General features: G+C 37.0%; 1 protein-coding gene across 27 annotated transcripts in view; it reads left to right on the top strand.

Annotated features, from left to right (window-relative positions):
* ADGRL2 (adhesion G protein-coupled receptor L2) overlaps positions 1-15918 on the top strand; it is a 487569-nt gene that overhangs the window by 324381 nt on the left and 147270 nt on the right. For all 27 annotated transcript variants that reach the window (XM_030572967.1, XM_030572966.1, XM_030572960.1 and 24 more), the window contains one exon: positions 10499-10671. In XM_030572967.1, the coding sequence (XP_030428827.1) occupies positions 10599-10671 (73 nt within the window). In that variant the 5' untranslated portion in view covers positions 10499-10598. The remainder of the gene's footprint in view (positions 1-10498; positions 10672-15918) is intronic.

The raw sequence follows: 15918 nt of genomic DNA, 5'->3' as shown, positions 1-15918 counted from the left end.
ATGCATCTACACGGAGCCCCACTGAAGTGAATTGGGTCTCTAAATGGGCTCAGGGGTCCACCTACATACATCTCATTGCAGAATCAGGCCCTAAGTTAGGTTATGTATTGCACAGAGTCCTGCAAAACTTGCTGCATACATCACAAGAGATATACATGACAATTGCATAAGAAATAATATGTTATATAATTAAGGACTGTATAGTAATTCATACATACAATGGACAGAGTTAAGGCTGCATGTCCAGTTTTAACTGTGTCATTTCTTGGATTTGGAGCATTAGCATTGAGTCAGTATCGAAGATTCTCTTCGTAAACTAGGAAGGCAAGGGAGGAAATTGACTGTGAAGGAGGAAGGAGAGATAAGAGTTGTTTTTTTTTTTTTTAACTTTAATTATTTGTAGGTTTTAAGTCTTCTACTGTGCAGCTCCCCTACTGTGTAAATTAGTATGTCTGGAGGATTCACTTTCTGTCAGTGATTGGCAGGAGGAACTGCTTTTTCTGTTGCTAGTATTCATAGTGAGGTCTTCTGAAGAGTTATCTAGGTTCAGTGCAGTCCCATTCATACAAGCCAGGTCTCCACTGTGGAATATTATACTTGTTTTGATCGTGGTTTAAAGGTTGTATGCTATGTATTTTAAAAAAATTTTTTTTAAAGGGCTAAGCATTTTGTCCTGACTGTTTACTTTTTTATCTCTTGCTATCTTAGATATTATTACCATTAGCGATTTTAATAGCATAATGACTCTGGATTGTATGTGGGATGCTGGATAGTGCACAGTAGCTTTCATATTTGTCTGCAGTAGGGTGTTGCATTACTGTTATGTAATTAAATAGTTTGTAAAGTGTTTGGGGAAAGCACTCTAGAAGTTTATTTTATTTTGTTGTTGTTGGTTTCTAATGGGACTATTCTGTGGTCCTTTGAAGCATTTGGCTATCGGAACCATGGTAAGGAAAACAGGATTTCTGATCAAAGTGATATTAATGATTCTTTTAAAACAAAACAAAATGGGAGGGAGTATATTTGAAATAAGAAAAAAGTATATGATGAAGTTTGTTTATAAAAATAGTCTTTAATAAAGAGGATTATTACAGTGCTATGTTCCATGAAGTTATGGTGAAAGATCAGATATTTAAAAATAGGGATCTCTCCCTCACATAAGTCTTTCTCTTTACAGATAGTTACAGCATTTTCATATTTATTTGTAAGCTCATCAGATATATTTTTATCCTAGATTACCTCACTGTTCCCAAGAAATCCCTGTTGGTAATATTGGTGACCTAATGTATGACAGATCTTGGGACATTATTATTTCATTTAGTGGTCATATGGATAGACCAAGAGGGAATCTGAATATCGATTCACGGAATGGCTAGTAACAATGATTTATGAATCCAGGATTCAGTGCAGTGAGCCAAACATAATCGGCATTACATCTTATGTGCCACCATTGATTTTGTTTCATATTTCACTGCACAGTGATTAGACCATGATCGCACAGATGTTAATGTTCGAACCATATTCTTTTTGTAACCGTCAAGCTATGCCACTAATTACATCCAGTGCAGTATGTGTATTTTTATAATATATTTCTGCTAGTTTTTTTTTTTAACTCACTAATTTCTTCCACTTATTTTTGTACCTGATTTGGTCTGATTTAAGAAAATATCAAAGGTGTTTTTTTTTCATCCCCAAAGACCTGTCCTCAGAACTGTGAACAGTATCATATATACATTGTATAGACATTAATTTTCAGCATAATGTATGGAAAAGTGCCAAATTAAGATGTAACTGTATCCTTCAGAAAGCTGCTGAAATGGATTCTATCTCAATACTCCCATATATTTAGAAGGTTATTTTCCATGTGCAAATAACCTAAAAAAGAGTGTGTAAAAACAGTGTGTTTCCATCATGAGCAGTGTTACCAAACCTAGATCTGTAAAGGTCTGTTCATGCTTACGGTGTAGGATCAGATTGCAGAATGGTTGTCCCCTTACCCGATTACAACACAGTTGCAATTTGTAGTGTCAGGACCTCAAGGCTTTATTTAGCCCAGTTATGGAATGTGTTTAAAAGGTGACGAGTTCTTGTCTATTCTTTAAGCTTCTGTTGGGTTGTAACTAGGTTCCTGGACTTGCTTGTGTTTTCCCAGGTAGATGTGTCCTGCACTGATGACATTATTTATTTCAATGTGTCAGCTGTAAAAGGCTTGTCTGAACTTCTCTTCCTTTTGACATACTAACTTTTCTCTGCTCTTACGCCAAGTGAGGAAAGGTCATAAAGCGTATCAAGTATGTTAAAATCCTTGCAGTCAGCTACACAAAGCGTCATGTGACATCCATTCCAGAGGTATAGGCATATCTGATCACAGTTCCATTTTGTTTGTCTGCCTCCACTTCAAACAAATTCTCTGCTGTGAAAAATGCTAGTTGAAAAAAGGAATTAAGTCAAGTGACATAACATCTTTCAGGAAAATGGGTCTTTGCAAAGCCCTGTCAAGACTGTCAATGAACATTTTACTGTCTTACAATACTACAGTGCGTGTATGATATTAGACCTGTGGCGTCTCATCTAAAAGGAAAGATACATCTTTTTTAAAAATAAGGGATTATTTTGTGGATTTCTCATCTGTGAGAAATTTGAAAAGCCTTTGAATTTTCTTTAGCTGTAAGATTGTTTCTTTCGGTTTGTCATATGGCTCTGTGAGTATTTTTATAGCTATTCATTATTCCCTTGTTTATTTTTGATGTTCATAAAAATCTATCCTATAAGAAAATGAGAGCTATTTGTTTTGCATTTTCAACAGCCTAGGACTATTTATGAAGAGAACGGCAAACAGCCTCAGACTGTGCCTCTGGTGTCCAAAGCGATCAGCATATTTAACATGCTCAGCATGACACTAAGATATTACAGTCGATAACAGTTGCAATTGACTTACAGAATCTCTTCCCCTCCCCCAGTTTTCATGTACTGGAGATTTATCATTAGGGCACCAGCAAGAATCAGTGATGCACTGAGGCCAAAAATATGAAACGACTTCAGTTTAACTGTTTGAGTTCAAGTAGTCTCAGTCAGTGATGCAGTGTCAATTGAAATGAAATGGAGGAATAATGTAATGAGTAATGGGCGACCCTCATGATTCTGAGGATCTAGTGGAGGCAAAAGAGAAAGATTAAAGCTTGGCAAAAATAGAGTGCCTGGAGCCAAAAAAAGCCTTTCTGATTAGCACTAGCAAGGATTTACTTTCCTGGCTTATTGAATGAAAACTCCCCAGAGCATCCATGCTGTATCCTGTGTTAACAAGAAGGGGCTGAACGAGCCTGTCAGGAGAGGCACTCCATGTAGAATATATATACACAATACCTGGTGAAAACACAAGAATGGAACTGAGCCAGATCGGAGTTATAAAGAGAAATGAACATTTTTGCCCTTTTTCATTGAATCCCATTTATTTTCCTTGTGAATTATTGAGGCAGACCATTGAGTTGCTGCATTTTGATGGGATAAATTCTTGTCAAATTATTAAATAATTTGTTTAGTGTTGTTTCTCATACAGGTAGATCCTCCTTTGTGAGTAAACTTCCACCGCTCTGATTAATAGAGGGACTGATTTTTGTGATCTCGGCTTCAGTTTAGATTCAGGGTGCATGTATATTTATCCCATACTGTTTCAGGCTTTGCTAAAGCATTGATGTATCACTTCAGAGTACAAGGCAGCTGAGTGCATAGAAATGACTTTTTTATTGTAAGGCTGGGTGACCTTGGTCACGTCTTGTTCTTACTGTGCTATTCCCTTCCCTGATACTGCATTCCTTCTGTACTGCTCAGACAGAAACGTTTTGTGTTAGAAACCCAATGTTCAAGGTGTTAATTAATGGGGATTGTTGCGTACAGAATCAAAGATAAGACTCCAGGGTTAGGTCTTTAGGGTTGCAATATTTTTAATGGAATATCAGTCTTTGATGACCAATTTTAGATAGAGATAGTTTAACCTTTCCATTTCTTCTGCAATAAGCAACCTGTTTAATTGGAAGTGGATTGCAGACTGACCACTTACCATAGTAGTTAAAATTATGCTAACTAAACAGAGTTTTGTGTATTGCTTGAGTCTCTAGTTTTTTTTACTAAGTCTTGCAATTTAAGAGATGTGATATGACTTCCCAGTTGTGTAGCATTAATGTAAAGCTATTAAAGCAAGTTGAGTCCCTCCCCCCTTTAAATAACCTGGCTGATGGGTTATGCATGTCTTGAATATTTAGTGCATCTAATAAATGTAAATATGTTACTTGCTGAAAGACTGCAACTGTTTCATGTTGCAAGCAAAGTATAAAACAGAGGGGCTGTTGTACAATAAACAATGCTATGGCACATTCCAGTATTTCACGAGTGGAGCTTGGAAGAAGCTTTTAGTAGTAGTGGTGCATTATTTGACTTTTTACATGGCAGTATAGGGTTATTAATATTCATTTTTCTAAAACTGGGAAACCTCATGGATGCAGGCTTTCTGTGGAGACAAAGTAGTCTGTATATGTGTCTCTACACATCATAGAATATCAGGGTTGGGAGGGACCTCAGGAGGTTATCTAGTCCAACTACCTGCTCAAAGCAGGACCAATCCCTAACTATTTTTTTACCCCAGATCCCTAAATGGCCTCAAGGACTGAACTCACAACCATGGGTTTAGCAGACCAATGCTCAAGCCACTGAGCTATCCCTTCCCCGTCATTGTGGCTCTCTCCTTTCTTAGATGTATTTTAGTCTCCTGAGGCCTGAAATGCTTTAGTCTAACTCGGGTTGGCAACTTTTCAGAAGCGGTGTGCCGAGTCTTCATTCATTCACTCTAATTTAAGGTTTTGCGTGCCAGTCATACATTTTAACATTCTTAGAAGGTCTCTTTCTATAATCTGTAGTCTATAATATATAACTAAACTATTGTTGTACGTAAAGTAAATAAGGTTTTTAAAATGTTTAAGAAGCTTCATTTAAAATTAAATAAAATGCAGAGCCCCCCGGACTGGTGGCCAGGACCCAGGCACTGTGAGTGCCACTGAAAATCAGCTCCCATGCCACTTTCAGCACCCATGCCATAGGTTGCCTACCCCTGGTCTAACTAAACTAATTGGACTCCATGTAGGAGTTTCATAGTGACATTTAACAGCTTGTGATATACAAGAAATCAGACTAGACAATCTTTTGGTCCCTTCTGGCCCTGAACTCTATGAAATCTTTGGATTTTTAAAATTTACTTATTTAAAATTTAATAGCTAAGACTACGAAAGGTGTGATGATGAAATGGGGGGCAGGCTAGTTCACCTACTGCTTATAACAAGAGCCTCTAGGGCAGTGGTTCTCAACCGAGGATACATGTACTTTTGAGGGTACAACAGCTCATCTAGAGGCTTGCCTAGTTTTACAACTAAAAAGCTCTAGTGAAGTCAGTACAAACTAAAATTTCATACAGACAATGACTTGTTACTGTTCTATATGCTATATCAATGGTTCTTAAACTGTGGGTGAGCCCATTTTAATGGGGTTGCCAGGGCCAGCATTAGACTTGCTGGGACCTAGGGCAGGAAGGCGAAGCCCGAGACCCACCATGTGGGGCTGAAGCCTAAGCCTGAGTTTTTAAGTGAGGTGAAACTTGGGGTACGCAAGACAAATCTGACTCTTGAAAAGAGTACAGTAGTCTGGAAAGATTGAGAGCCACTGCTCTAGATTCCTGCTTGTTGCTCTGCCACTGGCTCAGTGTGTGACCTTGTGTAATTCACCTTGTTTCTCTGAGCCTCAGCTTACACATTGATAAAGTGGGTATGCTTATCTACCTTTGGGATGTTGAGGCTTTACTTGAAGTTTGCAGAAGCATTTTGAGGTCCTAAAATGACAGGGCTATATATAAATTCAAAATAGTAATATTGATGGATTATAGGATCTTGAGTGCTCTTTAGCAAAAGAAACAACCAAACTTACATAAACACAACTTCAGAGCTCCTCTCCATTTTCATTAATGGTAGGACCCGGTAGAATAGGACAAAGTGTTACTTAGAGGGGGAGAGAGACAGCTCTTTGCATGTTGTTTTGGACCTCTCAGAACCCTTGGGACTTGGGTTCCACAGAATTTGGGGGTATGTCTAAGAGGGAGAAGCTCCTTTCAGAGAGCTGCTTATCTCCAGACAGTACCTATTTCAAGAGGAGCTGTTACCTGGAGCAGCGTTTTCTGTTTCTGGGGTGCTCCTGAGCAGTATAGAGGGGGAGAGGAGAGAAGAAAGCTAATGGTGGAACATGTTCTGTAGGAGATGTGCAGCTAGGCTTAAAGGTTTCAGCAGTGCAGAGGAGTCGGGGAGCAGGGCAGAGATTTTAGGACAGAAGCAGTCAGTAGGCAGACCATGGGCCAAATCTGGACCACCATACACTTTTGAATGGACCGCAAAATCTTTTTATTTATATATTATCATCATCATTGGGTTTTTTTTATTATTTTCTCCCCAATCTAAACCTTGACCAAGAAATTTGGACCTTGACAAAAAATAATTGGCTACCTCTGTTTTAGGATATGTTGGGCCGGGAGCTGATCTCTGTGCATCCCATAACACTGCCCAAGTCTGAATGCTGACTTCTCCTGATTTTTCCCTCCTTCAACAGGAAATATACAAAGTAAACCTCTCGGTTCCGGCACAGGTTTTCCTGTGAGAGACTACAATATGGCCCAGAGGTAGAGATTTAAATTACAGCTGAAGTTTTTTGGACAGCTTTTGTTGCACTCTTAAGCAGTCTTTGCTCTGGGGGGCATGTCTCTTTCCCACTCTCAAACATTCTCTCTGGATCACAGATAGCTTAGGCCTGTTAAGATCTGAGAGGAAGCAAGTTATTTGCACAGGATAACCACTTGCTATGATCTATTTTTCTGTTTGCAAAGAGGTAACTTAATATGGCTTTTCCTCGTCCTGTTTGGTTTTTTTTGGATTTTGTTGTTGTTGTGAGATTCCATTGTCTCTACATCTTTGGTATTTAAGTGATCAGAAAGACAAGACTGACAGCAACGTTTATCCTTACAAGTGTCATTTGGCTCCAGCTTGTCTTTGGGGTAACTGTGTCCAGGATTAGCTTTATTGTGCTGCTGAACAGTTGATTCAGTATTGTAATGTCCTTTTATTTTAATTGAATTAGTTATTATTTAGGGTTTCATAACAATTTGCTTAATGGAGGGTTGTTGTTAATTTGGTTAAAAAAATAAACTACAAAAATCTCTTGAAGTCAGTTTGAAAACTGCATTTGAATTTTTTTCTGGCCTTTTGAAAGCATATCTTAGTGATACAGTCTGATGAAGGCTAATTAGTTTCTTTAGACCTATTGTGCCTTCAGTGCAACAAAGTGAGTCAAGTTTTATTTCCCAGTAGACTAGAACAGTATAAATGTTGTACACTCACTATTTCTGTTTGTCACAAACATTTCAGTTTACATTGTTCCTTCACCTGGGTGGTAGCTGCTGTTTTTGTAGTGTCCCAGGAATTCCCAAGACCATTCTGTAACTTATTGCTGGGTGTTAGAACACCTAAGGTTTGAGGCCTTTACTCCTTCCCTCTGCCATTGGTTTTCCTATCTGGGCAGCTATTTCCTAGAAAGTGGTCATCAGTCTCTAACAGTGCTCTGATTATTTACTTCCTTTCTTCTCACAAACAAGAAGGCTCTGAGGTGAAGAATGACAAAGCACAGCCTTGTCACTATCCACTTTGAGGTGGAAAAAAACTTTTCAAAATTTATGCATACAGCTAAGCAGCCCATACAGCATTAAGTTATGGAAATAAAAAAGCCCATTTAAAACTAAATTTCAGGAAATCAAGATCCTCTGGATGGACTGGGAGCAATCAAAAGGCTGACTTAATTTCACGTGTAGCCATGTGTAGCCTCATCCACACTCAAATTATTCTCATTGCTTGCTCAAATCATACTGAGCAGTCTGCAGTGTCTGTGAAATAGTTCAGTGATTTAGCCCTTTGGGTGTGATGGGTGAAGAATTAATCTAAAGTCTCCTTAGGCTTTTTCTGTGGCAGAATCCCCAGTTTTTGATAACTTAGTATCAATACCTGCTTTTCTCCTGAGCAGGAACTCCTTAGCAATCTTACTTTCAGCTGCATGCAGTGTCATATGCGGTTTTTAGATTTTTCAGTATGCAAAGCTCTCTCAGCCCAGGTTGAAAGACTTAAGAGATAAAATATGACTATCTCAAATTAATTGGTGATGGATCTTTCACCTCTAGGCACTTGGGCTTGGGCCAGGAAGAGATACTCTGTGTTTGTTCTGCTCTTTGTGGAAATACATGTGTGGTATGCATCACTCTGCCCCTTTGCTTGAAAAGCACTTGTTGGCTGTATTTGCAAATTGCAGGAAAAGAGCCTCTTTTGTTGAAAGCTTAGAATGCCAGTTCTCTTTCATTTCCCTGTATATGAGACTGTAAGAGCTTTGCATTCTGTAAGAGGTATGTGGGAAAAAATCCAACAGTGAAGTGGCATTGCCATTAAAGTCACGTCCACTGTGAAGCAGCGTACTTGGCTACTCTAAATTATTAAACTCTTGTCTGACTGCATTGGTATTATGTCTTCCTGCACTCACAGCCAATGTAAGTGTGCAAGTCTTGTGGACAAGCAGCAGCAGTATTCCACTGATGGATTCATTGCTGCCCACAGGACTGTGTATAGCAGCTCTGAAACAAATGAAGTGATTGTTAATTTCACCCTGCTGCTGCTTGTCAAAGCAATGAGCAACATCAAAGGCATTGCAGCTGTCTGTCTACAGACTCAATGTGTTTGTGACCAGAAGGGTTAGAAACTTTTTTTAAAGGGAAGTGTAAATTCTCCAGAAATGAATGATTTGGGCATCCTTGCCAAGGAGAGCTTTCCTACTTGTCATTGGTGACTAGGTGAATAGATTTTTCAAGTCCTAAGTGTACACCAGTTTATAGACTCCCATATGGCCATTGAACGGAAACTTCCACAGTGTGTCTCCATTAGGGCGCTATCATGATCGTTGATGCATTTTGTATAGCAGCTTTGATCCCAAAGGATCTCAAGGCTGTTCTATAACAACTTTATAAAACGTCATTCATTCACAGCTCTGAGTCGTTAAAAAAAAATGTGAATGGGTTGAAATGGACTACCAAGAGCTATCCAGAGTCCTGGGGTATGCGGGTAATTGCCTTTCATTGGCTTAAGTGATTTTACTGCTTCCAGCCTCAGTTTGCTATGCCCAAGCAAGAAAGATAAAATAGGATACATCATCTGTGGAACTTTGGAAAGTCAGGTTACTTATTTTAAGTATAACCTCAGGCATCCAAATTTGAAATTTTTGGTCTGTCTGTCTATAGGGCCTGGGGTAATGTGGTACAGAACTTGTCTCCTTTGATCTATGTCTGTGCAGCATTTTTCAGAGGTTCGTTATTACCATGTTCTGAGTTGCACACTCCTCTAGCTCATAGAGCCCACACTCATACTGGAAATTCAACTATGCATTCACACTGATATCTTTACTGTAGATTGATCCAGCTCATAGACCTACCTATGAAAGAGGAAAGTAACATGTTATTCCAATGGTTGTTGCAAGAATGAAGGCAGTGACTGAAGAGTGCACATGGTTGGTCAGACCTTCCAGTTCAATAACTGTTTTCTACTATCATAAAAAAAAAAATCAAATGTAAAACGTACCTTTTTAAAGTCTTTCGTGTTACATGATATGCAGGAGAAGTTCAGGTGAGGTTGATTTCTCAAGTAGAACTAAGGAGTTCAGTCACTTGCTAAACCCAGTGTGATCATGTGCAATACCATCTTTGACCTGGGCTAATGCACATGTGATTTGAAGTGGCAATATTAACAATGTGCTTGCAACACATTTTCCCCCTCCCCCCCTTGTTTGAAAGATTTTTCATTGTGGTTAGAAGTTCTCTGAAACTCACTGGTCAAAGAAGCATGAGCTTCCTCAACAAAATGGTTATTTTGATGACAATGTTGCTGTTTTAGCTTATTGTCTGAGGAGGCAGAACAATGTGTAATAGGAAAAACTGGCTTTGCTATCTCCTGTGGAGGGTAATGTGGAGGGGTCCTGCTAAGCTTCTCTTTTGAGGTTTTATTGTTGGGCTGTATCTCTTTCTGTACTTGGATCTGTTTTGTATCAGTGTTGTGTAGAATAATGTGTCTCTTGAGTTTTTTTGTTGTTGAACCCCACCCATCTGCAAATCCATTTTCTTATCTTCACTGTATCTCTTAGTAGGAGCACATTAACTACAATCACATTTTAAACTTCTTCATCCTGGTTGATCACTGACCTTGATCATAAATCCAGCACACCTGCCTGCTCCCCAGCCACAGTACAGCTGTACCTCATGTTATATTTTTGACTTTCTGTCTTCACGTCAGCTAAAATTTGATATCTGATATGTGAATAATTTTTTAAAAAATTTGTTAGTATATGACTAACAATAGAATCTTTTTTGTTTGTTTTCCATCCCCAGATATGAAGATCAATGATATAGACCACCGGCTTTAATGATGCTGGACATTTATAACTGGGTTCATTAAGGAATACAAAGAAAATACTTAAAGGGATCAATAATGGTGTCTTCTGGTTGCAGAATGCACATTTTTTGGTTACTTCTCATAATCAGCTTCCTACAGAATACAGAAGGTAAGATTATATGATATCTTTTAGTTATACTCCAGATGAGAGACCACATGCTCTTGTATAATTTTAAAATATTATTTTGCTTTTAGATTGCTCAGGAGTTTTAGGATGCATTTGCCTAGCTAAAAACAACTAATTACTGCTTGTCCTGTTCTAGAGCTTAGCTGTTAGTCGAAATGATTGATATTAAAACAAAACAAACATTAAAAATAAACATACATTGTTTGATACAATGACACTAAATAACAGTATTCAGACAACTGGAGTGATGATAGAACTAGTAGGTGGTTTATTTTTAGGTTCCTTCTATTCAGTCCTCTCACTACACTGTCCTTGAGCACAAGTAAATTGCGAGTTATATAAACAATGCATAGTTGTTTAAAATATGTTCTGATGGAACCAAAAGCAGCAGTCAGAGCACCTATTTTACTTGCATTGATTGGCTTGCTGGAAATAAAACTGAAAATATTTCTTTAAAATCAGTGCTATATGTCAGAGAATTGGGCAAATGAAACTGAAAGTGCATACAAGATCACTGCCAGTTTAAAAACCTAACTGCTCTCTGTAAATTATTCACCTTGTGCATATAGCACCTAAGATTGCTCTTAAAATAGAAGAGATTAGCGAGGAAACACATTTTTTTTTCTTTGTGTAAAATCAGTTCAATGTTTCGATAATATAGTCAGTCTCCTTGGTGTTTTTGTGGCTCTTTTAGACAATTGCAGTGGAGAGAGAAACATTTTAAAAGAATAGGAAAATATTATTTTAATTTTTTTAACCACAAATATTGGCAGAGGAATTTAGGGCCAAGTATAATATCTAAAAATATTTGTAACTCTTTAAAAATTAACTAGGTTTCAAGTTGGCCGTTTCCCTTTAGTCGTGTTCATCCCCATAGTTATATCACCACACGACTGATAGATAATAGACAACTTTTAAGAGTGTAATGGTTTAATTTGCAGTTCCTCAGTTACGTCTGATACCACCTACAAAAAAAAGGCAGGGATGTATCTCACTGTGTATGAATTCTTTAGATTCATGGTTAAACCCCTCTGAGTAATTCAGAAAATAGAGTGCAGTGAAACCAAACAAGCACTGTTGTCAAACAAAACCCAGCAAAGTGTAAAGGCTTAAATATCTTAGAAAAGCTCTCACATTCAATATATGTTTATTTAAACATTTGTTCTAGTCTAAGACTCTCTCAACTTACTGAGTTCTTGGGCTTGAACTGATAAACCTATTTTGTTGAAATATAGTAATAACTTCTATGTAGATTGAGTACACTTTAAGGGTTACCTTCCTGAAGGGTTATTGCCTTTGAAAGGTCTAGTTTTGCCTAAACAGCTTTCAAGATTTCTCTCTTCTCCCATCTTCTCCCCCCTGAGTTGTGAGTATAGTGCTGAAGACCAACACACTCATCTTTTGGATTGTAAGATTCTTTGGATGGTAACTTATGATTTGTTGGAGACTATGCATTTGTGTGTTCTTGGTGTCCTTCGTGTTTTTAGTCTTGGATGAAACCTTATTGTCATATGAAAGACAAGTTTTTTGCAGATGGGAAGCCACTAGGAACTTAGATATCTAAATTTTACAGCTAGTTGGCTTTGGTAATTACTGCGTTTAATGTAAAAATGCATTCATCTTGCAAGAATGAATGAACTAGTCTAAAATTGTATTTAAAAGATAGTACTGGGAAATGGTGTTTTCACTTCATGGCTTTTCCAATTAAAGGTGTTCAATTACAGTTATAAAATCTTAAGTTTGTGTGTGTAGTTTATTTAAAAATCTCTCAACTCAGAATTTTAAAATTATTTATCAAAATATCTCTGTACAGGAGTTGAGCAATGTGTAGCAGTTGAAGAAAATCTGGAAGCAGAAAGGGGAAAATGGTATAGAACACATAGTTATAATTTTTTCCAATTAACTTAGACATATATAACAAGCAGTTTGCAGCAACGGGTACCTGATCTACTGTGTTTGGGTAGGAAAAATAAACTGAAAGCTTCTGCATGCCAAATTGTTACAATTTGCAGAAAGGTAATTTTCATTTTCATCTGTTACATTTCAGATCCATGTTGTTCTATCCCTATTCTGGCTTCTAGGAGGCAGTAGCAATCTTTTGATGCTTCAGTGCTGAATTCAGTTCCTTTAAAGTCTACACCAGACTTACTTTCTCTGCTAAAATAAATGGAAGGAAATTGGAAGCCGCTAACAGAATCACACGCAATTAATCATAAATTCTAAGAATAAATGAAATATTGTGGCACTGTTATTTTGAAAGTGAATATTAATATTAAGTTGATTTAAGCCACCAGAAGCAAAGTGAATACAGCATTGCTAAACTTTCTGACGAGACTGTTTTGCCTTTTGTTTCAGTCATAAACTATGCGAAGCGTAACATGCTCTAATAATGACACTTCATCCCTGGAAGTATAACCACAAACAAATGCTAAAATAACAGTATCTAAGACAGTGGTTCTCAAACTTTTGTACTGGGGACCCCTTTCACATAGCAAGTCTCTGAGTTTGCCCTCTCCTTATAAATTATAAACACTTTTTTAATGTATTTAACACATTATAAATGCTTGAGGCAAAGGGGGGTTTGGGGTGGAGGCTGGCAGCTCATGACCCCCCAAGTAATAACCTTACGATGCCCTGAGGGGTCCCTACCCCCAGTTCGAGAACTCTTGAAAATAAGAATGTCTTTAATTCTCTGACTTGGAAATCTTATATACATAAGCAGGTTGTTGCAGCGGGTAGAAAAAAACTAATAAATTTCATGCTGTGAAGAGTGAATGTTTCTGAACAGTGAAAAAAGATTCCAGGTGTGGACCAATGGTTCATTAGTCCACTTAATGAAAAATTTTCCAATCAAGACAAACCCCTCGTTACTGTCACAATGGCTTAACCCAATAGGTTGTTAGCAGACAGAGACTGTTACGAGAGACTGCAGTATTATTTGCAGTATCTGTCAAGTCAAGAATCATATCTGCAGTTAAGAGAAGTTTCTTTTCTTTTCTTTTTCTTTTTGAGGCAAGCGGCCAAGGGGTTTGCTTTTGAAGCAGTTCCTTCCTACAGGTAGAGAGAGCCTGGAAAGGACATATATTGGCAGCTAGAAGGAAGACTGCAGAGAGTTAATACATACTTCTGGTACATTGATCTGTGTCATCTCAGTTTGTTTTAGAGAAGTCTGACAGGGCATCATGCCTGTTAACAGCAGTAAGTAGATAATATTGTGGTACCAAATAAAGAGAACCAAGCAAAAGAAGGAAACATGAGGGAAGAAGAGCTCAAGTTAATTAGCCTAAATACTTACTTTACATTTTATTTTAACGTTATGATCAAGACTTTAATTTAACTTTTGGATTCATTTTATGTCAAAGTAATTAGGGAAGAAATTCCAAAAAAGTGTGAGTGGGTTTGATGTCTCATGTATAGGAGCATTTTAAAAGTGTTTTTTTCATCCTTGTGTATTTTATTTTTAAATTACTCTGTTTCCTAAAGTAATAGCTATTATTAATTAGTTTCAGCCTCTCTTTGTCTGTAAATAGACATTTTTGTTTACATTAAAATGAAAAGCATAAAACCCAGATCTTTAGACATTATATACTCCAGTGGAGTAGACAATATATTTTGTTTTACAAAATTTTATTTATAAAAATTGAAAGTGCTTCTAAATGTGCACCTAGAATTATTGCATTTATTTTAAAAGATACATTTAAATACAAGTAATATAATTTAATTTAATTTAATTGATAATATAATTTAAATACAAGTTCCTGAAACATGGAGAATGCATGTAGCATTCTGCTGAGCCTCCTCTGAAGGCAATGGAAGTTGAAGGCTCTGAGCACATTTCAAAAGATGCTCAACATCCTTGTACAATTGAGACCCCCCAGAGCCTAATTCTGCAAACAGTTATACATATGTGAATTTATTCACGTGTACATGTGTAAGGGTTAGCGGGATTGGGCCTGTAGTAGTTAAAGCTTCACTAATAGAGAAATCAACTTTTTGTTAACTGATTTAATTTTTGTTTTGTCCATTTCTTCCAGGGTACTGCTTACTGTAGCATCATGTTTCAGTAAGTAGGAATGTAAATTGAATTTCTCTAGCTTGGAGAATTTAATCACAGTAAATCTGTGTGAAACACTACATTTAGTAGGCAACTTCTTGGTTTAACGAAGTATCCACAAACATAACCAGTACAATTTTGCACCACTTCTGTTAAGCACCAATTTTTGCCAGTCCCTTGAGTGCTCAATTCTAATGGAGTCTTAGTAAGTAAAAGTCAGATGTTTGAATGTTAGCACTATTTGGCACTACTGATTAATTATAAATAACAGCAGCTCATGGAAAAATGGGGATAGATTTCAGGATAAGTCATCCAACATATTGTATTTTATAATTCCATTAGTAAAAATGTTTTTGTTAAATAATGAATGCAGATTATTTAAAGGCAAAGATTTATGTAAAAAGGAATGGTAGGGTACCTATAAAAAACAAAACAGATGTATTGAGTTCCGCTTTCAGTATTTGTTGTGAACAAATGAAGAAATACTTTCATGGTGTTTATTTAGTGATGTCTCTATTTTGTTTCCTGAAACAGACATAGGGCCAACACAGCTTTTAAAAAGTAAATTGATCTAAATAGTGAAATCAAATTTCTTTTTAAAGAAAAATGCCAGGTAAACTTTTCAAGTGCAGTTTTAGATTAAGGAGGCTATCAGACTAGCTGGCAAAAAAAACCAACCAAACAAAAAAAAAGGCATCAGATTATTTAGCATGTGGGCAGTGCATGTCATTTTGTTCATCCCCTCAATGGTGGGACTTGAGGCTCAAGTTTTGTGAAAGAAAATAGCTATTTCAAAAATGTAGGAGAAATGACATGGGACTAGAGAAGTCTGATAGCCTTGACAGTCTCATTTTGTGAATTGCCATTTTAAATATTGCACTAATACTTGTTTAGAGGACTTACTAAGAAATCTTAATTTTAGCCACTAAATTTATTTTAATTCATACACTCTCTCAAATTTGTTGTAATTTTAACAAAAAAATTTTAAATCTAAATTACTGTATGCTAGGTATTAGCTACTCTTTTAAAGAGCTGTGTTCCTGCTGTCATTTGCTAAAAAATTGAATTCCTCTTGTGAAAGGGGAAACCGTATTGTGGCTTCAAAAGCTCTCCTCACAAGGAGAGGACTTTGAAAAATAGTCAAAAAATGTGCAAACACAATTTACTCCTGCTAT

This window comes from Gopherus evgoodei, chromosome 8, assembly GCF_007399415.2.
Source record: "Gopherus evgoodei ecotype Sinaloan lineage chromosome 8, rGopEvg1_v1.p, whole genome shotgun sequence".
Lineage (NCBI taxonomy): Eukaryota > Metazoa > Chordata > Testudines > Testudinidae > Gopherus > Gopherus evgoodei.
Note: the sequence above shows the minus strand (reverse complement) of the source record. Positions and strands in the feature narration are given on the sequence as shown.